Source organism: Musa acuminata, chromosome BXJ3-9, assembly GCF_036884655.1.
Source record: "Musa acuminata AAA Group cultivar baxijiao chromosome BXJ3-9, Cavendish_Baxijiao_AAA, whole genome shotgun sequence".
Classification (NCBI taxonomy): Eukaryota; Viridiplantae; Streptophyta; class Magnoliopsida; order Zingiberales; family Musaceae; genus Musa; species Musa acuminata.
In genome coordinates, this window is record NC_088357.1 from 14,204,571 (window position 1) to 14,230,960 (window position 26,390).

The 26,390-nt window shown below is 40.7% G+C and overlaps 1 protein-coding gene across 1 annotated transcript; it reads left to right on the top strand.

Moving 5' to 3' along the window:
- The first annotated feature begins 246 nt into the window (after window positions 1-246).
- LOC103998450 (disease resistance protein Pik-2-like) lies at window positions 247-3,234 on the top strand. Its single transcript, XM_065167981.1, has one exon. The coding sequence runs from the start codon at window positions 283-285 to the stop codon at window positions 3,139-3,141; it is 2,859 nt and encodes a 952-aa protein (XP_065024053.1). The 5' UTR covers window positions 247-282; the 3' UTR covers window positions 3,142-3,234.
- The last annotated feature ends 23,156 nt before the right edge of the window (window positions 3,235-26,390 follow it).

The following is a 26,390-nucleotide window of genomic DNA, read 5'->3' on the forward strand; positions in this document are numbered from 1 at the left end:
AAATTAGTCATTCAAGTATATTTGCTTGTTTTCCTTTCAGTTCGAATGACAGATAAAAGAAAGAGAAACATATATTAAACCAGCGTGCATCAGATGATCCAATGTATTGGATGACTTCACACTTCCACAACTATTTGATTAAGAAAACAAGTGTTAGGTGAAGGAAAGCCCCATCTCCATCCCGGCCCTCCGCCAACTGCTTTAAATCAGCCGGTACAACACACACATTCTGCATAAACACTTTGTCCACCATTTTCCTAACACCGAGTAAAGATCGATCGGATGGAAGCCTTTGCTATGGGGTTCGCGGAGGGCGTCACTACGTCCCTCTTAGGGAAGCTTGGAAACATCCTGGCAGAAGAAGCAGGATTGCTTGCAGGCGTCGAAGATGACATACAGTACATAATGGAAGAGCTCAACAGCATGGACTCCTTCCTGGCCGTCCTGTCTTCCTCGTTGGATCATAACAAGCAAGTGAAAACATGGATGGATCAAGTTAGAGATTTGGCTTACGATGCCGAGGATTGCGTTGACGTGTTCAGACATCGTCTCCGGAGGCCTCGCCACCAGCATCCACTGGCAGGCGTGCTCCTCCGTACTGTTCGCCTGCTGAGGACACTCGAAGCACGTCACTCTATCGCAACTGACCTGCGCAAGCTAAAGCTCCGCGCTCGCGATGTGAGCGAGAGGCGTGCACGCTACGCCCTCGGAATTGGCCCTTCTCCGGGAGGCGCAAGAAGTTTCAGCTCAAGTACTGCCTCCAGCTCTTCTGGCCTTCTTCGACGTTGTGCTTCTTTTGTGAAGGAAGTTGGACCCATGGGCATGGATCATTACAAGCGTGAGATTGTTGGGCGGCTAATGGAGGAGAACGATCCCCAACTCAAGGTAATTTCTATCGTCGGCGTTGGTGGATTGGGCAAGACGACTCTGGCAAAGATGGTATATCAAAGCTCGGCCGTCACCGGCGGCTACTTCCAAGCCCGCGCATGGATTGAGATGCCACGATGTTTCAAGATCGAGCCACTTCTCCGAAACATGATTCGACAATTCTCCTCCAGGGGTCAGCAGATCCTAGATATCTTGGGGGTTGATCCCATGAATCCGGGAGCGAAAATTGAGCGAGTTCTGGAGCAACATCTGGACAAGATGGGAGAGACGCAACTGGTGACGGCGATGGTGGATTATCTCAAGGACAAGAGGTATGTGATTGTTCTTGATGACATGTGGACTGTCCATGCATGGGATCATATCAAGTCTGCATTACCTTCCAGTACTAATGGTAGTTGGATCATCGTGACAACCCGCAATGAGGCGGTGCCAAACGCCTGTGGCTCTTCTTCCCATTGTTTCATCTATAACATCTCACCCCTCACGCCTAAGCTGTCAAACAAGCTGTTCTGCAAAAGAGCATTTCCTGGCCCCATCGCTACTTGTCCTCGAGGTATGGAAAATCTTACGGAAGATATGGTGAAAAAATGTAGTGGAATTCCATTGTCCATTGTCACTGTAGCTGGTCTTATAGCTGCTAAGCCTGATATGACGCCGGTGGACTGGCAAAACTTGCAAAACCATCATCCTTTCCGTTTGAAGACCAATATCATTCCGGAGAAAATAAAACGTATACTGCTTCTATGTTACATCGATTTGCCTCATCATCTCAGGCCCTGCTTCTTGTACCTCATTGTTTTTCCCAAAGATTATGACGTTGAACGGAAGCGTTTGGTGAGAAGATGGGTGGCTGAAGGTCTCGTGAGTGGAAGCCGTGGCATGTCCGCCGAGGAGGCTGCGGAGGGCTACTTTAACGAGTTGATCAGCCGCAGGTTAATCCAGCCATCAAAGATCACCGGTGACGGGAAGGTGAAAACTTGTCGAGTCCATGACATCATGCTGGAGGTAATCGAGTCCATAACTTCCGAGGAGAACTTCGTTACGGTCCTTCACGAGCATTCCACGCCGATGCTACATGGTAAGATTAGGCGGTTGTCACTCCATGGCATGATCACCCAAATACATGGTGTCCGCGTATCCCACGTCCGGTCGCTCACCGTGTTTGGTGACGGCATACCATTCCACAACTTTGGAAGGACGAGACTACTGAGGGTGTTGGACTTGCAAGGATGCAAGGGTCTCCGTCACAATCACCTCAAGAACATCTCCCAGTTGTTTCTTTTGAGCTTCCTATCTCTGAGAAACTCTTCTGTAGAGAAGCTTCCAGATTCGATCGGAGACCTGCCGAACCTGCAGACTCTGGACATCAGAGGAACAGGCATCAAGAAGTTCCCCGGTGCGGCTGTCAAACTCAAGAAGTTGGCCTATCTTCTCGCGGGCACCAAATTCCATTTTGAAGCTAACAGAGTCGAGTTTTCCGGCAGTTGGTCCTATGAGAGTTTGAGGATGCCGACAGGAGTCGGGAAGATGAAAGGGCTGCGAAAGTTGGGACTAATAACTGTTACCAACTCGATTGTGCTGCGGCAGATAGGCAAGCTAACCCAGCTTCAGAAGCTAAGCATCGATGTTACCGTAAGATACGTACGAAGGGTAGTCCATATCGGTCCTGAATACACCCGACGAAAGGAGCACTTCGTCGACTTGCTTTCGAAGCTCGACAGTTGCCTTCGTTCCTTAACCATTCTTGACAATGGCAATGGCCTGGGTCAGATTCTAAACAACCTACATAGACCGCCCTTGCTCCTCCATGACATACAGCTCGTGGGCTTTCTCCAAACTTTGCCGGTTTGGGTCGCATCGCTAAACAGGATTGTCAAGATAACACTACGGTTCACGTTCCTAATGCGAGATGCTGTCCGAGTCTTGAAAAATCTCCCCGCACTTGCCCAACTAGTACTTGGATATAATTCACTCGATGAATGCGACGAACAACTAGTCTTCGACCATAATGGATTTAAAGGCTTGAAGTTATTGCACATGGAATCCGTGGACGTGAGTTTCCGAGAAGGAGCACTGCCAAATCTCGAGTGGTTGAAATTAATCGGCCACTTCGGTGACCAAAGCATCTCAGGGATGCAACATCTCCACAGTCTCAAGGAAGTCTACCTGGATATCGGTAATGAACGACTCCAGGAAATGATTAGAACAACGGCTACAGTACATCTGAACCGCCCCAAATTTGTGATCGCGTAAAAAAATCTGTGGAGAGGTCTTCTTCTTTTCAATCTTACCAGCGTTGTAAATGTTCATATCATTAAATTTGTCTCTTGCTAATCTTCCTCAACCCCCACCCTCTTCGACATTATTATGTGATGCTTAGCATCTCCCAAGTGTCTCTATAAAAAAGCCGCTTGCTTCAATTTTGATTGATAAATAATGGTCACCAAAAAAATATTGATTCACTCGTATGTTATTTTTCAACTTAAGCAAACAGGATGATGCAGTTTATGTTTTTCTGACTTTTTCTCATTTTATCAAATTGACGTTTATGAGACTATTCTGTTGGAAGATAGCTTTGAAAATAGTTCTAGACAACAAGACAATAGACTAGACAGATAATAAATTATATATTTTTATTTATCCTTGTACTCACACAATTAATTTGAAATCATATTGTAATATAATTTATTCTATGATTTTTAATTTTAATTAAAATCTAGTTTGATCCAAAGTATAATTTATCTTTCAAAATCTTGTGACAAAATTAACTAAAAATATTATTTTGAATAACTATATAAGTATCAACTTTATCAATGTTATTTAAATTTGGGTTTAAATAATTTTACTCAATTGAATTCTAAAATTTAAAAAATATATATGTATATGAATGAATTTAAAAACAAGCTAAAAAATTTAATTAATATAATAATACTATATTAAGTTTAACTACTAAATATTGTCATAACGATTATATATCATCAATGTTATACTTACTACAACACTATTAGTTTATTTTAACGGGATAATCTTATTATTCACATTCAATTAACTTTAATTATATAAATAAGAATATCAATTATAATATATATTGAATCTCGAATTTTGATGATGAAATCAGTTAATCAGTTTATAATATAGTATTTGTTTTGAGTGACGTAAGACTAGCTTCGATCAAGGAGAGGCAAATTGATTAAAACAGGAGGAATCAGACAGGGCTAGCATGAATAAGTTAGAAGATTGGACGTCGGGCAAGAGGATTGATCGACGTGATGGCAGAAGGCTTCATGTCATGAATTCAGGCATCGGGCTAAAGTATCGGACATTATGCTAAGGAGATCGAAAGTTATTTTCAACCTTGCCTTTTGAGAAATTATTTTCAATAAGAAAAGAATTAAGTCTCTCATACCAAGCCCTTAGGGCTTGTTTTAAACCATAAAGAGCTTTAGTTAATTTAAACACATGATTAGGGAGGCTATTATTTTCAAATCCGGGAGGTTGTTCAACATAAACTTCTTCGGAAATAAAACCATTAAGAAAAGTGCTTTTAATATCCATTTGAAACAACTTAAAATTATTATTACTAGCATAGGCAAGGAGCATCCTTATGGCTTCTAATCGAGCCACAAGAGCGAAGGTTTCTTTATAATCGATACTTTCTTCTTAGTTGAAACATTTGGCCACTAATCTAGCCTTGTTTTAACCACAATACCATATTCATCTTGCTTATTTCTAAAGACCCATTTAGCACCAATAACTAAATGGTCATTTGGCCTAGGAACAAGCTTCCATACCTCATTTCTCTCAAATTGATTTAACTCATCTCATATTGTGATAATCCATGAATCATCTTTCATGGCTTCATCAATACATTTAGGTTCAATTTGGGAGAGAAAAGCGGCATTGGCACAAAAATTTTTAAGAGAGAACGTGTTTGAACCCCCTTAGATGTGTCTTTTAAGATTAGTTCCTTATGATAAGCATCTACCTACTTCCAATCCTTAGGTAAGGATGTTTCGGAAGTGGATGCATCCAAGTTGCTAGTTGGAGAAGGGGTTTCATTTAAATTCAAAGAATCAATATTAACATCATCATCAAAATCGTTTTTCTTGATTTCGGAAATCTCATTGAAAACAACATGAATAGATTATTCTATAATTAAAGTTTTTTTATTGAAGATACGAAAAGCTTTAGAAACCTAAGAATAACCAAGAAAAATTCCTTCATCGGATTTAGCATCAAATTTTCCTAAGGCATCTTTTTCATTTAAGAAAAAACACTTACACCCAAAAACTTTAAAATATGAAACATTGGGTTTTTTATTGTTTCACAAGTCATAGGGAGTTTTGGTGAGTAAGGGTCTTACTTGAACTCTATTCAAAATATAGCATATAGTGTTTACGGCTTCGGCCCAAAAATATTTGGGTAGGTTATGTTCGTTCAATATGGTTCTTGTCATTTCTTATAAATTTTTATTTTTTCTTTCAACTACTCCATTTTGTTGAGGATTTCTAGGAGTAGAGAAGTTATGATTGTATCCATTAAATTCATAAAATTCTTGAAAATCATAATTTTGAAATTCACCATCGTGATCATTTCTAATTGATGAAATCATATAGCCCTTTTCATTTTGAACAAGTTGACAAAACTTGGTGAAATATCTAAAGCATTCATTTTTTGTGTTTCAAGAAATAAGTCCATGTGTATCTATTGTAATCATCTACAATAACAAAGGCGTATTTGATACTTCCTAGGCTTGATATAGAGATTGGTCCGAGTAAGTCCATATGGATCAATTGCAAGGGTCTAAAGGTGCTTATTTGGTTCTTAGATTTGAAGCTATCCTTAATTTGTTTTCCTAATTGACAAGCATCACACACATTATCTTTGATGAACTTGATATTAGGAATTCCTCTTACAAGTTCTTTGGATGAAATTTGAGTGATTAGTTTCATGCTAGCATGACCTAATCTCCTATGTCAAAGCCAAGCATCGTCATTCAAAACCGAGAAACACATTTCAGTACAAAGATCATTGATGTCAATGGTGTATATGTTATTTTGTTTTAATGCAATCATAGATGTGTTTTTATGTGGTTTTTCAATGATGCAAGCATTAGATTCGAATTTGACAATATACCCTTTATCACACAATTGACTAATGCTCAAGAGGTTATGTTTTAAATCATCAACTAACAAAACATCTTTAATAAAGAAGTTGAATTTATTACCTATGGTTCCTTTGCCAATGATTTTACCCTTGTTGTTGTCTCTAAAGGTGACATAGCCTTAGGCTATGCTAGTGAGGTTAGAGAATTGAGATGGATCTCCGGTCATATACCTTGAGCATCCACTATCAAGGTACCATCTCTTGCTCCTAGCTTGTGATAGTATATGTTTCTCCTCTCCGATGGCCATTAGGGCGTAATGAGCAACTTGCTCGGTGTTGGACTCCTCTTCTTCGGACGCGCTTGAGTCACCCCACGTTGCTTTGAGCGCCTTCTTCTTTGGTGTTCTCTTTTTGGCTTGGGGACAATCACTTTTGTAGTGTCCCGGCTTCTTGCATTCGTAGCAAATAACTTGGTCCTTTTTGGATTCAAGTTTATTTTTAGTGTCATTTTTAAATTTGTTCTTTTAATAAATTTTTAAAATTTCCTTATTAGAAGTGCCAAGTCATTGTCAAAGTCCTCATCACTTGAGTTTTCTCTCAAGTGGTCTTCTAGAGTTCTAAGTGTCATATCCTTCCTATTCTTTGGAAGGATGTCTTCTTACTCTTCATAAGCTTTGTAAGTCATTTCGTAGATCATTAATGACCCGATTAATTCTTTAAGAGGGAAGTTATTTAAATCTTTAGTCTCTTGAATAGCAGTGACTTTAGGGTCCCAACTCTTTGGAAGGGATCTTAGAATTTTATTAACGAGCTCAAAATCCAAAAAACTTTTACCGAGTCCTTTTAGACCATTGACGACATCCGTGAAACGGGTGTACAAGTCGTCTATGGTCTCGCTCGGTTTCATTCGAAAAATTTCATAAGAATATACTATAAGATTGATTTTTGACTCTTTCACTCTACTTATGCCTTCGTGAGTCACTTCGAGTGTATGCCAAATATCAAATATAGTTTCATAAATCGAAACACGATTGAACTTGTTTTTATCAAGCGCACAAAATAAGGCATTCATAGCCTTTGCATTAAGAGCGAAAGTCTTCTTCTCCAATTCATTCCAATCGGTCATTGGAAGAGAAGACTTTGAAAATCCATTTTCAATAATATTCCAAAATTTAAAATCCATGAAAATAAGGAAGATCCTCATTCGGGTCTTCCAATAGGTGTAGTCCGTCCCGTTGAACATGGGCGGATGTGTAATAGAGTGACCCTCTTAGTTTCTGGCATATGTCATCTCTCTTGGGTTTTAATCTGATTGAGAGTGAACCCCGCTCTGATACTAATTGTTAGGATCAAGAGCACTAAGAGGGGAGGGGGGGTGAATTACTACAGCGAAAAACTTTCGTTGGTTTAAAACGACGTTTGTACGATGAAAGCATTTTCGATGAAAACCATTTCGAAATATTCTTCAACTTAAGATCAAACAAAAGAATAGTTGAAGTAAAGCAACGGAGGGAGTTTGAAGTTAAGATAGAGAGCAGAATGTAAATGAAAACCGAGATTTAGAATGGTTCGGTCAATCTTAACCTACATCCACTTTTGGCTTCCTCCTCCGATGAGGTCACCGACGTCCACTATAAGCCCTCCTTTAATAGGCGAAGGCCAATCACTATTTTACAGCTTTACTCCTTTTAATGGGCTTAGGAGACAACCCTTACAGATTTTCACTCCTCTCTTGAATGATCAAAACTTAGAAGAAAAGAGGGAGAAGAACTCCTAGCCATTTACAACACTTTTAAGCTCTCAAATTCTTAGAATAAATGCAAGCTTTCGGTGCCCTTTCATGCAGGAAAGGGTGGGGTTTATATAGGCCCCCAACTAGTTTGAATTTAGAGCTCAAAAGTGTCATCTCCTAGATTTCCTAGGTCCTGGCGGTACCACCGCCAGAACTGGGCAGTACTGTTGAATCTCGTATTTTGATGATGAAACCACTTGATATGTGTTTATGTTTTAATCTATGTTTTAAGTAACGCAGGATGCTTCGATCATGATAAGACAATTAAAGCAGGAAAAATCATGTTGTGCCGGAGAAACATGTCAGAAGATTGGACGTCGGGTCGATGGATCGATCGACGTATCGACAGAAGGCTTCGGGCCATGGACTCGAGCATTGGGCCAAGAAGAGCGGGTATTGTGCCAAGGATATCGGAGTTGTGGAGTCAACTGGCCGATTGGGCAATAGGCCGCAGGAGAGGACGATGCGCCGAAGAATCAGACGAAGCGTCGAGGGACCAATGACATGTCGGAAAACTTGGTTAATTGCTTAGGATTAATTGTCTCGATCGAAGTTTTATTTTAAGTATACAGGATTAACTACAATGAAAGTAAGACATGCAGTAGGAGTTGCGTCGAAGTCAGGACTATGATCACGTTGGGAGTTCGAGAGCTTGACGGAAGTCCGGACGATCATCGAAGGTTCTACGGGAACAAATCCGAGAAGTCCAGGAGCTTGCTAAAAGAAGCTCGTCAGAACACGCCAAGTGGATCATCGCAAGTCCAGGAGTTTGCCGGAAGTCCGTAGGAGCATCGTCGGAGGACCGTCGGATGTTTGCCGGAAGTTCGTCGGAAGCTCGCCGGAAGAAGCGATTAACGCACTGGAGCAAGCTGTAGTAAAAGTCTTAAGAATTATCGTAGTTAGCACGATGATTAAGTTAGAATTGAGAGGTGATCCCATTAACTTAATCTAGGGGCAATTGGGCCCTTGAAAGAACCAAATTGGGCCGAATGGATCAACCCATTCGGACCCAGATCTCTCGCACAGAGGTGGCACCGCCTGAGCTCGGTCTCCGAGCTCTGGTTGGACGGTGCAACTGCCCCAGTTAGGCGGTGGCACCGCCTGAGCTCGGTCTCCGAGCTCTGCTAGGCGTTGCAATCGCCCCTGACAAGTGGTGGCACCGCCCAGAGGCTCAGTCTTCGAGCCTTGTCAAACGGTGCAACCGCCCCAGTCAGGCGGTGCAACCGCCAGACCCCGGAATTCCGGAAGATGACAGATTTAAGCTCCAAATTCAAACTGGTTTGGAGCCTATAAATACCCCTCCAATCCCTGGGTAAAATATACAAGCATAGAGAGATTAAAAGAGAGAAAACACTGCTGTAATCTCTAGAATTTCCCTCCTCTAGCTTAAGTGTTAAAATTCTGTTTAAGAGAGGAGAGTGAGTGCTTGTAAGGGTTGTCTCCTAAACCTAGTAAAAGGAGAAGAGGGGTGTAAGAAGGAGGTTGATCTTCACCTAGTAAAGGAAGATCGTTAGTGGATGCCGGTGGCCTCGACGGAAGAGGAATCGGAGGAGTGGATGTAGGTCATGATTGACCGAACCACTGTAAACTCCCGTCTTCTCTGGTTTGCATTTACTTTGAGCTTATTATCCTTACTGCAAACCTCCTTCATAACTTACTGCCTTCTGCGCTTTTAGGATTGCGTTTCCAAGCTCAATATTTTCCGAATCGTGTTTAGACGTAAATCGCTTTTCTCGTACGAACATCATATTTCAGTTTGTGCTTACATTCTGATTTCCATCACAATAGCAAACTGCCTTAACAGATTCATTTTAACTACTTCTTGCCTAATCACAAGTTAAAGTGATTTACGAATCGGCTTTTCTACTGATCGCTTTTACCGTACGAACATCGTATTTCAGTTTGCGCTTACATTCTGATTTCCATCATAACTGCAAACTGCCTTTATAGATTTGTTTTAACTGCTTCTTACATGATCTTAAGTCAAAGAAATTTACGAATCGACTTTTCTACTGAAATCGGCTTTGTCGTACGAACACAGTTTTAAACGTTGAAAGTTTTCCGCTGCACTAATTCACCCCCCCCCCCCCCCCCCCCCCTCTTAGTGCTCTTGATCCTAACAATTGGTATCAGAGCCCGGTATTTCTCATTTCGGATTTACACCCGAGAGAAATGGCTCTTCATGGCTTTAAAGAGGGTTTTTCGGTTGTTCGTCCACCGTTGTTTCACGGATTGGACTACACTTATTGGAAAACTCAAATGAAAATTTTCTTGATTTCTATGAATTTGGATTTATGGAATATTGTTGAAAACGGTTTTCAACTTTCCTCTAAACCGATGAACGAATGGTCGGATTTGGAGAAGAAGTATTTTTCTTTAAACGCAAAGGCTATGAATGCCTTATTTTGCGCTTTGGACAAAAATGAATTCAATCAGATTTCTATGTGCGAAACGGCTTTTGATATTTGGTGAACACTTGAAATCACGCACGAGGGAACTAGTAGAGTCAAAGACTCGAAAGTTAACATTTTATTGCATGATTTTGAGCTTTTTCGAATGCAACCAAGCAAGACTATAGGCGAGATGTACACCCGTTTCACGGATGTCGTCAATAATCTAAGAGTTCTTGGTAAATCTTTTTCGAATTTTGAACTAATAAGTAAAGTTTTATGATCACTTTCTAAAGCTTGGGAACCAAAAGTAACGGCAATACAAGAAATAAAAGATTTAAATATTTTTCCACTTGAAGAACTTATCAGTTCATTGATAACATATGAAATGGTGCGCAATGCACATGATGAACATGATGAACAAAACAACCTTCTAAAGAACAGGAAGGATTTGGGATATAGAACATTTGAAGACCACTCGAGCATAAGCTCAAGTGATGGTAAACTTAAACCACAAATAAAATAAAAATTAAAAAGCAAAAAGAATGGAACTACTTGCTTTGAATGCAAGAAAAAGAACAAAAATTGGGATGAATTGAGCTCCTCCGAAGACGAGGAGAAAATCAAGAAAGGCGAGGTGGCAAACTACGCCTTAACCGCTTTCAATGAAAAGGTAATCGAAATCCCCTTGATTTATTTTGAAATTACTTGATGCTTTCATGATGTATTTTCTTTTTTAATCTAGAATTAATTTTCTTAAAAATTACATATTTAAAAATAAAAATTCAAAAATTATGATCATGCTAGTAATTTTGAAAATGATAACATTGCATATTTTATGATAAACAAACAAAATGATTTTGATTGAAAATATGAAATCATGGTTAAGAAGTAATAATGTGTATCATGTTTGATTAACATTGTTGAATGAAATCATGTTTGATTTGAAGTAATGCATAATGATGTAATGAAAATATTAAATGTTTTTGATACAATAATTGATAATTTTATAAATGAGATTTTAAGTTATACATGATGATAAGCATGTGTTATTTTCATAAGTGTATTTGAAAAACATATGGCAAAACAATGTCCGAATGCATGAAAGTGTTAAACTTCATTTTCGAATTTTCTTGACCATAACAATTAACTTTTTAGAATATATTGATCTTGATGGTCTTATGAAGAAATTCATTTTTCGATCCTAAACGTTGATGCATGTTTTTATTTAACATAAATGAAAAAGCATACTAACATGAAATCAAATACTTAAAAAAAAAGGGGGGGAAATATATTATGAAATCATGAATCTACCTATGTTATGAATTTTGTGAATCATAAAAGTGATTTTTATGATTTAAATTTGAAATGAGTTTTATCAAAATCATGATATTGATTTCTTGGAATAACATGAGATTACCTTTGATGATCTTTCTGATTCATGGAATTTTGGATTCATGACTTGGTCTTACATCTATTTATGAGATGGTTGAAATCTTTCTACCTTTGAATTCTTCCCTTCTCCTTTCAATTTTTGAATTTATGCATGTTATATGTTGAAGATTTAAAATAATGTTTCAGTATCATGCATATCTAAGAAATATTGATGTGACAAATTGAAAATAAATGATGATTTTTCTCTTGAATATATCTTGTGATATTTTTTATATGAATCATCATTTTGATTTCTCGACATTCGATACATGAGATTTTATTATAAATCAAAATTTCTCATTAATCGATCTTCTATGATTTGACTTGATATTCTCTTGAGATGAGATTTTCTAAATGAATCATGATTTTTCCTTGTGAGTTCTTGGAGTTATTATTTGATTTTCTTTTAAAACAAGATCTCTTCTTTATACTCCTATAATTTTTCTTGATATTTTATTTAAAGAAGATATTTACTATATGAATCATGTCTTTTGGCATTCAAATGATTTTATCCTTCATGATATGATTTCTTTGTATTTATGGCTTGCATGTCTTAAAATATTTTGATATGATGCATGCAATGATGAAATATTCATGAAGTTAAAATGATGTATGCAATACTTATGATAATGATGTACATGATGTATTTATTGCATATGATGTGTATCATGAATGCTTTAAATGATGAATATTTGATATCATGATCAACATGTTGATAAATGCTTAAAAATTTTAATGTTTGAGTATCAGGTATGATTTCCCCATTAATGATGATTGATTTATTTTTCGGTATCGTGCATGAAAAAAATAAGGTTTTTAAAATTGTGTATGTTTTAATTTGAATGTATAATGATGCACAAATAAGATTGATACTTACCTTTGTCATAATATGAAAATTTATATAAGAGTCTTCCCTTGTTTTTTATAATTACAAAGGGGGAGCAAGAATTTCTAGTATGGACATCGTGAAAAGAGACAAACTAGCTAGCTTGCACAATTCAAGATGAAAGCAAAAATTGCACTTCTCAGAAGAGAAGATGCAAATGTAACATTTGTCAAATTGTTTGCTTGCCTCATGTAAAACATTATCTCTTGCTAGTTTGGCATTTTGCTAGCTTGCACTTTGCAAAGAAAGCAAAAATGGCACTTCTCAAAAGAGAAGAAAGAGCTTGTTATCTTGAACATCACAAGCTTGCCTATCTTAAGAAACAAAAATTGCAAAAGTGCTATCTTGCCTATCTCAAGAGGCAAAAATGCTAACTTGCACATCAAGCAAAACTTAACAAATTTGCATATCTCAAGAAGCAAGAGTTGCTTTCTTGAACATCTTAAAACTGATAGCTTGCGGGTTCTAAAATGTTATAATATTGCTAGCTTGCATGATGTAGAACTTTCTATCTTAAACATTACCAAAAGTGCTATCTTGTATGCTGTAAAACTTGCATATCTAAAACTTGATAGCTTGAATGTTCTAAGTATGATGTAGTACTTGCTAAATTTTCTGGCTTCAAAACTGCATGATGATAAAACTTGATATTATGTTTTTCATGCAATAAGTTGAACTAATACTCCAAACACTTGATTGTGGTACTTCTCCTTTTTGTTGATGACAAAGGGCGAGAAGTATGTTGATGACATGACATGATATGCATAAGTTTATGCATAAGTTCATGATGATATATTGCAAGTATTCATGATGAATATTGCAATGACTTGAATTCAGTTTGAATTCAAGGTTTTATCAATATGGCATATTGATAGGGGGAGTTTGTTTAAACTCCGGGAGTTAAGGTTAACTCCGTCATCAAGTGGTAGTCATCATCAAAAAGGGGGAGATTGTTGAATCTCGTATTTTGATGATGAAACCACTTGATATGTGTTTATGTTTTAATATGTGTTTTAAGTAACGCATGATGCTTCGATCATGATGAGACAATTAAAGCAGGAAAAATCATGTTGTGCCGGAGAAACATGTCAGAAGATTGGACGTCGGGTCGATGGATCGGTCGACGTATCGATAGAAGGCTTCGGGTCGTGGATTCGAGCATTGGGCCAAGAAGAGTAGGTATTGTGCCAAGGATATCGGAGTTGCGAAGTCAACTGGCCGATTGGGTAATAGGCCGTAGGAGAGGACGATGCGTCGAAGAATCGGATGAAGCGTCGAGGGACCAATGACATGCCGGACAACTTGGTTAATTGCTTATGATTAATTGTCTCGATCGAACGTTTGTTTAAAGTGTGTAGGATTAACTACGATGAAAGTAAGACATGCAGCAGGAGTTGCGCCGGAGTCAGGACTATGATCATGTTGGGAGTTCGAGAGCTTGACGGAAGTCCGGACGGTCGTCGGAGGTTCTGCGGAAATAAATCCGAGAAGTCCAGGAGCTTGCCAAAAGAAGCTCGTCAGAACTCGCCAAGTGGATCATCACAAGTCCAGGAGTTTGCCGGAAGTCCGTAGGAGCATCGTCGGAGGACCGTCGGATGTTCGTCGGAAGTTCGCCGGAAGCTCGCCGAAAGAAGCGATTGACGCACCGGAGCAAGCTGTAGTAAAAGTCTTCAGAATTGTCGTAGTTAGCACGATGATTAAGTTAGAATTGGAAGGTAATCCAATTAACTTAATCTAGGGGCAATTGGGCCCTTAAAAGAATCAAATTGGGCCGAATAGATCAACCTATTCGGACCCAGATCTCTCGCCTAGAGGTGGCATCGCCTAGGTCAGCGGTGGCACCGCCCAGGGCTCGATCTCTGAGCTCTGGCTGGGTGGTGCAACTGCCCCAGTCAAGCAGTGGCACCGCCTAGGTCGGCGGTGGCACCGCCCAGGGCTCGGTCTCCGAGCTCTGGCTGGGCGGTGCAACTGCCCTAGTCAAGCGGTGCCACCGCCTGAGCTCAGTCTCCGAGCTCTGGCTAGGCGGTGCAACCGCCCCAATCAAGCGGTGGCACCGCCTGAGCTCGGTATCCGAGCTCTGCCAGGCGGTGCAACCGCCCCTAACAAGCGGTGGCACCGCCCAAAGGCTTAGTCTTCGAGCCCAGTCAGGCGGTGCAACTGCCCCAGTCAGGCAGTGCAACCGCTAGACCCCGGAATTCCGGGAGATGACATATTTGAGCTCCAAATTCAAACTAGTTTAGAGCCTATAAATACCCCTCCAATCCCTGGGTAAAATATACAAGCATAGAGAGATTAAAAGAGAGAAAACACTGCTACAATCTCTAGAATTTCCCTCCTCTAGCTTTAGTGTTAAAATTCTGTTTAAGAGAGGAGAGTGAGTGCTTGTAAGGGTTGTCTCCTAAACCCAGTAAAAGGAGAAGAGGGGTGTAAGAAGGAGGTTGATCTTCGCCTAGTAAAGGAAGATCGTTAGTGGATGCTGGTGGCCTCAACGGAAGAGGAATCGGAGGAGTGGATGTAGGTCACGATTGACCGAACCACTGTAAACTCCTGTCTTCTCTGGTTTACATTTACTTTGAGCTTATTATCCTTACTGCAAACCTCCTTCATAGCTTACTACCTTCTGCGCTTTTACGATTGCGTTTCCAAGCTCAATATTTTCCGAATCGTGTTTAGACGTAAATCGCTTTTCTCGTACGAACATCGTATTTCAGTTTACGCTTACATTCTGATTTCCATCACAATAGCAAACTGTCTTAATAGATTCATTTTAACTGCTTCTTGCCTAATCACAAGTTAAAGTGATTTATGAATCGGCTTTTCTACTAAAATTGCTTTTACCGTACGAACATCATATTTCAGCTTGCGCTTACATTCTGATTTCCATCATAACTGGAAACTGCCTTTATAGATTTGTTTTAACTGCTTCTTACCTGATCTTAAGTTAAAGAAATTTACGAATCGACTTTTCTACTGAAATCGGCTTTGTCGTATGAACGTAGTTTTAAACGTTGAAAGTTTTCCACTACACTAATTCACCCCCCCCCCCCCCCCCCTCCCCCCCCCCCCCCCCCCCCCTCTTAGTGCTCTTGATCCTAACAGGTACTACCGTCAGAACTGGGCGATACTACCGCCTAACACTACTAGGAGACCGAGCTCAGGTGGTACCACCGCTTGACAGGGGCGGTACCACCGCCCAACTTCACTCAGAGACTGAGCTTCTGGGCGATGCCACCGCCGACAAGGAAATCTCAGTCCGAATGGGCTGATCCATTCGGTCCAATATGGGTCTATCAAGGGCCCAATTAGCTCCAGATTAAGTTAATGGGATCACCTCCCATTCCTAACTTAATCTTTATGCTAACTACAACATTTAAGATATTAATACTGCAACTCGTGTTCCGGTGCGTCAATCGCTTCTTCCAACGAGCTTCCGGCGAACATCCGACGAACCCTCGGCGATGCTCCGGTAGACTTTTGGCAAACTCTTGGACTTGCGATGATCCTCTTGGCGAGTTCCAACGAGCTTCTTTAGCAAGCTCCTAGACTTCTCGGATTTGTTCCCGTAGAACCTCTGACGACCGTCCGGACTTCCGTCGAACTCTCAAACCCCCAACGTGATCATGGTCTTGACTCCAACGCAACACCTGCTGCATATCTTACTGTCATCGTAGTTAATCCTATTGAATCTCGAATTTTGATGAGGAAACTAATTGATTGTGTTTAGATGTTTAACTGCATTTTGAGTGATGCAAGTCTACTCGATCAGGATTAGACAGTTGACGTAGGAGGAATTGACGTTGCGCCGGAGGAGATCACGTCAGGATATTGGACGGTAGAAGGCTTTGGACGTCGGGCATCAGGCTAAGGAGAGCGAAATTGAGCCAAGGATATCGGGGTTGCGGAGGTCAACCACTGATTGGGCAACAAGCTACAAGAGTGGATGATGCGCTGAAGAATCGGACGAAGTGCCAACCAATGACGTGCTAGGCAGCAGAATGTCAATTTACGTTGTAATAATTGTCCAGATCGGAGTAGAGTTTTAGTTTGTGTGTGCAAGAATAACTACGATAATGACAAAGACATAAAGTGAAACAAAGTGTCAGAGTCAAGCGCGAAGGATTCGTTGGGAGTTCGAGAGTTCGATGGAAGTCCGAAGGTTCGTCAGGAATGCTGCCGGAACTAGCCGAGAATGAGTAGGGAGCTTGCCGAAGGGTTTTTCGGAAGCTCGCCGGAAGGTTCGTGGGAAGTTCACGGAGCTCGCCGAGAAAGATCAGAGCTTGCTGAAGAAGCTCGTTGGAACTCACCAAGATCAAATCGTGAAGTATAGGAGCTTGCCGGGAATTCGCAGAATGGTTTCCGAGAGTTTATCAGAAAACCGCCGGAAGTTCGCCGGAAGCTCACCGGAAGAAGTCTTGACTTACGGACTTTGTAATGGCTTAGGAAATGTCTTTAAATTCGTAGTTAGTATGATAATTAGGGTTAGGATTAGGTGTTAATCCTATAACCCAAGTAGGGGCCAATTGGGCTCGAGTTCGGACTGGTTTGGGCTAAGTTTAGAGCCCAACCAGTGAGCTGAAATAGTGCAAGCGGTGGCACCGCCAGATTAGGCGATGGCACCGCCTAGAACCCGAGAACTGAGTGGTGGCACTGCTGGACTGAGCGGTGGCACCGCCCGGCACCCGAGAGATCCGGCGGTGGCACCGCCAGCCTCGGAAACCCAAGAGAATTCAAATTTTGGAGCCCAAATTTGAATCCTCTTGGGGCCTATAAATACCCCTCAATTCTCAGCTGAGATTACAACCTTTTGCAAAGCAATAGTTTGAGATAAGAGCCTTAGATAAGTCTTAGTAAGTCTTGTTTTTCAAATTGCTTGAGTGTTCACCTCCTCCCATCTTGTTGAAAAGAATTATGAGAGTGTGAACCACTTGTAAAGGTTGTAAGAGGGGTATTAGTCCTTCCCCTACAAAGAGATTTGCTAGTGGAAGTTGGGAGCCTCTTCAAAGAAGGCTTCACAAGTGGATGTAGGTCATTTTGACCAAACCACTTTAAAATTGCTGTGTTATCTGGTTTGCATCCTACTCTTGCCATTTACATACTGCAAACTTCTTTACTTAGTCACTACACTTCCATACGCTTCTAAGTTACCAAGCTTCCAACCCCCCCCTCCCCCCCCTCTTAGTGCCACTCCGATCCTAACAAATCCTGCACACTTATCTCAACATATGGATTAGATAACCAAATGACAATTAGCTTCAACATCAAAATCTGAGATTCAACACGTTCGCCGACTCTGCCCGGGTCGCTCTAGATCACTCTCGATAGGCGACCCACTGGCACCAAAACCTGAGCATGAGCGTAGTCGCTTGGCCCGCAGGTCAGGCTCTTGCCCGAGTCACTCTAGATTACTCTTGACAAGCGACCTGCCGACACTAAGGCCCAAACTCGAGCATAGTCACTAGGTTCGCTTGCCGACTCTGCCCGGGTCGCTTTAGGTTGCTCTCGATAGGAGACCCGCCGGCACTAAAACCTGAGCACGAGCGTAGTCGCTCAGCCCACAGGTCAAGCTCTTGCCCGGGTCACTCCAGATCGCTCTCGACAAGTGACCCGCCGCACCAAGGCCCGAGCCTAAGCATAGTCACTCGGTTTGCTCACCGACTCTGCCCAGGCCGCTCTCGGTCGCTCTCGATAGGTGACCCGTTGTCACCGAACCTGAGCACAAGCATAGTCGCTCGGCCTGCAAGTCAGGCTCTGTTAGGATCAAGAGCACTAACAGGGGGGGGTGAATTAGTGCAGTAGAAAACTTTCAACGTTTAAAATTACGTTCGTATGACAAAGCCGATTTCAGTAGAAAAGCCGATTCATAAATCACTTTAACTTGTGATTAGGCAAGAAGCAGTTAAAATGAATCTGTTAAGGCAGTTTGCTGTTGTGATGGAAATCAGAATGTAAGTGCAAAATAAAATATGATGTCCGTACGAGAAAAGCGATTTACGTCTAAACACGATTCGAAAAATATTGAGCTTGAAAACGCAATCGTAAAAGCACAGAAGGCAGTAAGCTATGAAGGAGATTTGTAGTAAGGATAATAAGCTCAAAGTAAATGAGAGAAGATGGGAGTTTATAGTGGTTCGGTCAATCGTGACCTACATCCACTCCTCCGATTCCTCTTCCGTCGAGGCCACTAGCATCCACTAACGATCTTCCTTTACTAGGCGAAGATCAACTTACTTCTTACACCCCTCTTCTCCTTTTACTGGATTTAGGAGACAATCCTTACAAGCACTCACTCTCCTCTCTTAAACAGAATTCTAACACTTAAGCTAGAGGAGGGAAATTCTAGAGATTGCAGCAGTGTTTTCTCTCTTTTAATCTCTTTGTGCTTGTGTATTTTACCCAGGGATTGGAGGGGTATTTATAGGCTCCAAACCAGTTTGAATTTGAAGCTCAAATCTGTCATCTCCCAGAATTCTGGGGTCTGGCGGTTGCACCGCCTGGCAGAGCTCGGAGACTGAGCCTCTATGCGGTGCCACCGCTTATCAGGGGCGGTTGCACTGCCTGGCAGAGCTCGGAGACCGAGCTCAGGTGGTTGCACCGCCTAGTCTCACTCGGAGACTGAGCCCTCACGGTGCCACCGCCTGCCTGGGGCGGTTGCCCCACCCAGCTTTGCTAGGAGATCCTCTTCTGGGCGGTGCCACCGCCTACACTATTTCAGCTCACTGGTTGGGCTCCAAACTTAGCCCAAACCAGTCTGAACTTGGGCCCAATTGGCCCCTACTTGGGTTATAGGATTAACACCTAATCCTAACCCTAATTAACGTGCTAACTATGAATTTAAAGACATTTTCTAAGCTATTACAAAGTTCGCAAGTTAAGACTTCTTCTGGCGAGCTTCCGGCAAACTTCCGACGGTCTTCCGATGAACTCTCGGAAACCATTTTGCGGACTCCCGGCAAGCTCCTAGACTTCACGATTTGATCTTAGCGAGTTCCAACGAGCTTCTTCGGCAAGCTCCGATCTTTCTCGGCGAGCTCCGCGAACTTCCAATGAACCTTCCGGCAAGCTTCCGAAAAACCCTTCGGCAAGCTCCCAACTCATTCTCGGCTAGTTCCGGTAGCATTCCCGACGAACCTTCGGACTTCCTTCGAACTCTCGAACTCGCAACGAATCCTTCGCGCTTGACTCCGACACTTTATTTCGCTTTATGCTTCATCGTTATCATAGTTAATCCTGCACAATTAAAACAAAACTTCGATCGAGACAATTAATCATAACCAATTAAATAAGTTGTCTGGCATGTCATTGGTCCCTCGACTTTTCATCCGATTCTTCGGCGCATCGTCCTCTCCTGCGGCCTATTGCCCAATCGGCCAGTTGACTCCGCAACTCCAATATCCTTGGCGCAATACCCGCTCTTCTTGGCCCGATGCCCAAGTCCACGGCCCGAAGCCATCTGTCGATACGTCGACCGATCCATCGGCCCGACGTCCAATCTTCTGACATGTTTCTCCGACACAACATGATTTTTCTTGCTTTAATTGTCTCATCCTGATCGAAGCATCCTGCGACACTCAAAACGCAGATTAAAACATAAACATAATTATCAATTGGTTTCATCATCAAAATACGAGATTCAACAATCTCCCCCTTTTTGATGATGACAACCAATTGATGACGGAGTTAAACTTAACTCCCGGAGTTTAAACAAACTCCCCATATCAATATGTCATATTGATAGAACCTTGAATTTAAACTGAATTCAAGTCATTGCAATATTCATCATGAATACTTACAACACATCATCATGAACTTATGCATAAACTTATGCATAACATGTCATGACATCAACATACTTCTCCCCCTTTGTCATCAACAAAAAGGAGAAGTACCACAATCAAGTGTTTGGAATATTAGTTCAACTTATTGCATGAAAAACATAATATCAAGTTTTATCATCATGCAGTTTTGAAGCCAGAAAATTTAGCAAGTATTACATCATGCTTAGAACATTTAAGCTATTAAGTTTCAGATATGCAAGTTTTATAGCATAAAAGATAGCACTTTTGGTAATGTTCAAGATAGCAAGTTCTACATCATGCAAGCTAGCAATATTATAATATTTTAGAACCTGCAAGCTATCAGTTTTAAGATGTTCAAGAAAGCAACTCTTGCTTCTTGAGATATGCAAATTTGTCAAGTTTTGCTAGATGTGCAAGTTAGCATTTTTGTCTTTTGAGATAGGCAAGATAGCACATTTGCTTCTTTTGAGATAGCAACTTTTTGCTTCTCTTTAGACTACAAGCTAGCAATTTTTACGATTTACAACTTTCACAATATACAAGCTAGCAAAAACTTCGAAAGCAAATGCAAGATAACTTTCTTATGTAGGCTCATGATTCTTGCTTCCTATTGCAATGTGCAAGTTGCAAGTTTTGCTTCTTGAGATAGGCAAGCTAGCACTTTTGCAATTTTTGTTTCTTAAGATAGGCAGGCTTGTGATGTTCAAGATGACAAGCTCTTTCTTCTCTTTTGAGAAGTGCCATTTTTGCTTTCTTTGCAAAATGCAAGCTAGCAAAATGCCAAACTAGCAAGAGATAATGTTTTACATGAGGCAAGCAAACAATTTGGCAAATGTTATATTTGCATCTTCTCTTTTGAGAAGTACAATTTTTGCTTTCATCTTGAATTGTGCAAGCTAGCTAGTTTGCCTCTTTTTATGATGTTCACGCTAGAAATTCTTGCTCCCCCTTTGTCATTGTCAAAAACAAAGGAAGACCCTTATATCAATTTTTATATTATGACAAAGGTAAGTATCAATCTTATTTGTGTATCATTATATATTCAAGTTAAAACATACACAATTTCAAAAACCTTATTTTAAATACACGATACCGAAAAATAAATCAATCATCATTAATGGGCATATTATACATGATACTCAAACATTAAAATTTTTAAGCATTTATCAACATGTTGATCATGATACCAAACATTCATCATTTAAAGCATTCATGATACACATCATATGCAATAAATACATCATGAACATCATTATCATAAGTATTGCATACATCATTTTAACTTCATGAATATTTCATCATTGCATGCATCATATCAAAACATTTCAAGCCATGCAAGCCATAAATACAAAGAAATCATGTCATGAAGGATAAAATTATTTGAATGCCAAAAGACATGATTCATATAGTAAATATCTTCTTTAAATAAAATATCAAGAAAAATCATAGGAGTACAAAGAAGAGATCTTGTTTTAATCAAGTAATAATTCTAAGAACTCACAAGGAAAAATCATGATTAATTTTGAAAATCTCCCCTCAAGAGAATATCAAGTAAACTCGTAGAAGATCGATTAATGAGAAATTTTGATTTATAATAAAATCTCATGTATCGAATGTCGAGAAATCAAAATGATGATTTATATAAAAAATATCACAAGTTATATTCAAGAGAAAATTCATCATTTATTTTCAATTTGTCACATCAATATTTCTTAGATATGCATGATACAAATCTTCAACATATAACATGCATAAATTCAAAAATTGAAAGAAGAAGGGAAGAATTCAAAGGTACAAAGATTTCAACCATCTCATAAGCAAATGTAAGACCAAGTCATGAATCCAAAATTCCATGAATCAAAATGATCATTAAAAGTAATCTCATGTTATTCCAAGAAATCAATATTATGATTTTGATAAAACTCATTTCAAATTTAAATTATAAAAATCACTTTTATGATTCACAAAATTCATAACATAGGTAGATTCATGATTTTAAAATATATTTCCCCCCCTTTTTTTTTAAGTATTTGATTTCATGTTAGCATGCTTTTTCATTTATGTTAAATAAAAACATGCATCAACATTTAGGATCGAAAAATGAATTTCGTCATAAGACCATCAAGATCAATATATTCTAAAAAATTAATTGTTATGGTCAAGAAAATCCGAAAATGAAGTTTAACACTTTCATGCATTCGGACATGATTTTGCCATATGTTTTTTAAATACACTCATGAAAATAACACATGCTTATCATCATGTATAACTTAAAATCTCATGCATAAAATTATCAATCATTGCATCAAAAACATTTAATATTTTCATTACATCATTATGTATTACTTCAAATCAAACATGGTTTCATTCAACAATGTTAATCAAACATGATACACATTATTACTTGTTAACCATGATTTCATATTTTCAATTAAAATCATTTTGTTTGTTTATCAAAAAATATGCAATGTTATCATTTTCGAAATTACTAGCATGATCATAATTTTTGTATTTTTATTTTTAAACATGTAATTTTTAAGAAAATTAATTGTAAACTAAAAAAGAAAATACATCATGAAAGCATCAAGTAATTTCAAAATAAATCAGGGGGATTTCGATTACCTTTTCATTGAAAGCGGTTAAGGCGTAGTTTGCCACCTCGTCTTTCTTGATTTTCTCCTCATCTTCGGAGGAGCTCGATTCATCCCATTTTGTGTTATTCTTCTTTGGCCTCTTCCTCCGTTCAAGTTCATTGTTTATTTTAGATTTTTATTTAATAAACTTATTAAGATTTAGTGTTCGAAGTTCAAGTTCATCATTGTCCTCGTCACTTGAGTCATTGCTCAAGTGGTATTCATTTGTCCGGGGTTCTAAATCCTTCCTGTTCTTTCGAATGTTGTTTTGTTCATCATGTTCATCATGTGCATTGTGCACCATTTCATATGTCATTAACGAACTAATTAGTTCTTCAAGTGGTAAGTTGTTTAGGTTTTTAGCTTCTTGTATTGCAGTTACTTTTGAATCTCACTTCTTAGAAAGAGAACGTAAAATCTTGTTTACGAGTTCAAAATCCAAAAAACATTTGCCAAGAGCTCTTAAACCATTGACAACATCCATGAAACGGGTATACATGTCAACAATGGTTTCGCAATGCTTCATTCGAAAAAGTTCGTAAGAATGCACGAGAATGTTGATTTTGGACTCTTTCACTCGGCTAGTGCCTTCATGAGTGACCTCAAGAGTTCTCCAAATATCAAAAGTCGAATCACACATTGAAACGCAATTAAATTCATTTTTGTCAAGTGCACAAAACAAGGCATTCATAGCCTTTGCGTTTAAAGAAAAATACTTCTCCAAATCCGACCATTCGTTCATCGGTTTAGAGGGAAGTTGAAAATTGTTTTCAACAATGTTCCATGACTCCAAATTTATAGAAATCAAGAAACCTCTCATTCGAGTTTTCCAATAAGTGTAGTCCAATCTGTTAAACAACGGTGGACGAACAACCGAAAAACCCTCTTTAAAGCCATGAAGAGCCATTTCTCTCGGGTGTAAATCCGAAATGAGAAATACCAGGCTCTGATATCAATTGTTAGGATCAAGAGCACTAAGAGGGGGGGGTGAATTAGTGCAGCGGAAAACTTTCAATGTTTAAAACTGCGTTCGTACGACAAAGCCGATTTCAGTAGAAAAGCCGATTCGTAAATCACTTTAACTTGTGATTAGGCAAGAAGCAGTTAAAACGAATCTGTTAAGGCAGTTTGCTGTTGTGATGGAAATCAGAATGTAAGCGCAAACTGAAATACGATGTTCGTACGAGAAAAGCAATTTACGTCTAAACACGATTCGGAAAATATTGAGCTTGGAAACGCAATCGTAAAAGCGCAGAAGGCAGTAAGCTATGAAGGAGGTTTGCAGTAAAGATAATAAGCTCAAAGTAAATGCAAACCAGAGAAGACGGGAGTTTACAGTGGTTCGGTCAATCGTGACCTACATCCACTCCTTTGATTCCTCTTCCGTCGAGGCCATCGGCATCCACTAACGATCTTCCTTTACTAGGCGAAGATCAACCTCCTTCTTACATCCCTCTTCTCCTTTTACTGGGTTTAGGAGACAACCCTTACAAGCACTCACTCTCCTCTCTTAAATAGAATTCTAACACTTAAGCTATATGAGAGAAATTCTAGAGATTGCAGCAATGTTTTCTCTCTTTTAATCTCTCTGTGCTTGTGTATTTTACCCAGGGATTGGAAGGGTATTTATAGGCTTCAAACCAGTTTGAATTTGGAGCTCAAACCTGTCATCTCCTAGAATTCCGAGGTCTGGCGGTTGCACCGCCTGACTAGGGCGGTTGCACCGCTTGGCAGAGCTTGGAGACTAAGCCTTTGGGCGGTGCCACCGCTTGTCAAGGGTGGTTGCACCACCTGGCAGAGCTCGGAGATCGAGCTCAAGCGGTGCCACAACCTGACTGGGGCGGTTGCACCGCTGTCAAAGGCGGTTGCACCACCCAGTCTCGCTCGGAGATTGAGCCCCAGCAGTGCCACCGCCTGCTTGGGGCAGTTGCACCGCCCAGCTATGCTGGGAGATCCTCTCCTGGGCAGTGCCACCGCCTACACTATTTCAGCTCACTGGTTGGGCTCCAAACTTGGCCCAAACCAGTCCGAACTTGGGCCCAATTGGCCCCTACTTGGGTTATAGGATTAACACCTAATCCTAACCCTAATTAACATGCTAACTATGAATTTAAAGATATTTTCTAAGCTATTACAAAGTCCGCAAGTCAAGACTTCTTCTGGCGAGCTTCCTGCAAACTTCCGGCGATCTTCCGATGAACTCTCGGAAACCATTTTGCGGACTCCCGGCAAGCTCCTAGACTTCACGATTTGATCTTAGCGAGTTCCAACGAGCTTCTTCGGCAAGCTCCGATCTTTCTCGGCGAGCTCCGCAAACTTCCAATGAACCTTCCGGTGAGCTTCCAAAAAACCCTTCGGTAAGCTCCCAACTCATTCTCGGCTAGTTCCGGTAGTGTTCCCGACGAACCTTCGGACTTCCGTCGAACTCTCGAACTCGCAACGAATCCTTCGCGCTTGACTCCGACACTTTATTTCGCTTTATGTCTTCATCGTTATTATAGTTAATCTTGCACAATTAAAATAAAACTTTGATCGAGACAATTAATCCTAAGTAATTAAATAAGTTGTCCGGCATGTCATTGGTCCCTCGACGCTTCGTCTGATTCTTCGGCGCATCGTCCTCTCGTGCGGCCTATTACCCAATCGGCCAGTTGACTCCGTAACTCCGATATCCTTAGTGCAATACCCGCTCTTCTTGGCTCTATGCCCAAGTCCATGGCCCGAAGCCTTCTGTCGATACGTCGACCGATCCATCGGCCCAACGTCCAATCTTCTGACATGTTTCTCCGGCACAACATGATTTTTCCTGCTTTAATTGTCTCATCCTGATCGAAGCATCCTGCGTCACTCAAAACGCAGATTAAAACATAAACACAATTATCAATTGGTTTCATCATCAAAATACGAGATTCAACAGGCTCTTGCTCGGGTCGCTCCAGATCGCTCTCGATAAGCGACCCACCGGCACCAAGGCCTGAGCCCGAGCATAGTCACTCGGTTCCCTCGTCGACTCTGCCTAGGTCGCTCTAGGTCGCTCTCGATAGGCGACTCGCTGACATCAAAACCTGAGCACGAGTGTAGTTGCTTGGCCCGCAAGTCAGGCTCTTGCCCGGGTCGCTCCAGATCGCTCTCGACAAGCGACCCGCCGGCACCAAGGCTTAAGCCCGAGCATAGTCACTCGGTTCACTCGCCGACTCTGCTCGGGTCGCTCCAGGTCACTCTCGACAAGCGACCCACCGGCACCGAAACCTGAGCACGAGCGTAGTCGCTTGGCCCCGCAGGTCAGGCTCTTGCCCTGGTCGCTCCAAATCGCTCTCGACAGGCGAGTCGCCAACACCAAGGCCCGAGCCCAAGCATAGTCACTTGGTTTGTTCGTCGACTCTGCCTAGGTCGCTCCAGGTCGCTCTCGACAAGAGACCCGCTGACATCGAAACCTGAGCACGAGCGTAGTCGCTCAGCCCGCAG

Excerpts from the sequence above, each read along its gene's own strand:
- LOC103998450 (XM_065167981.1), top strand. The coding sequence starts at position 283 with ATGGAAGCCTTTGCTATGGGGTTCGCGGAGGGCGTCACTACGTCCCTC.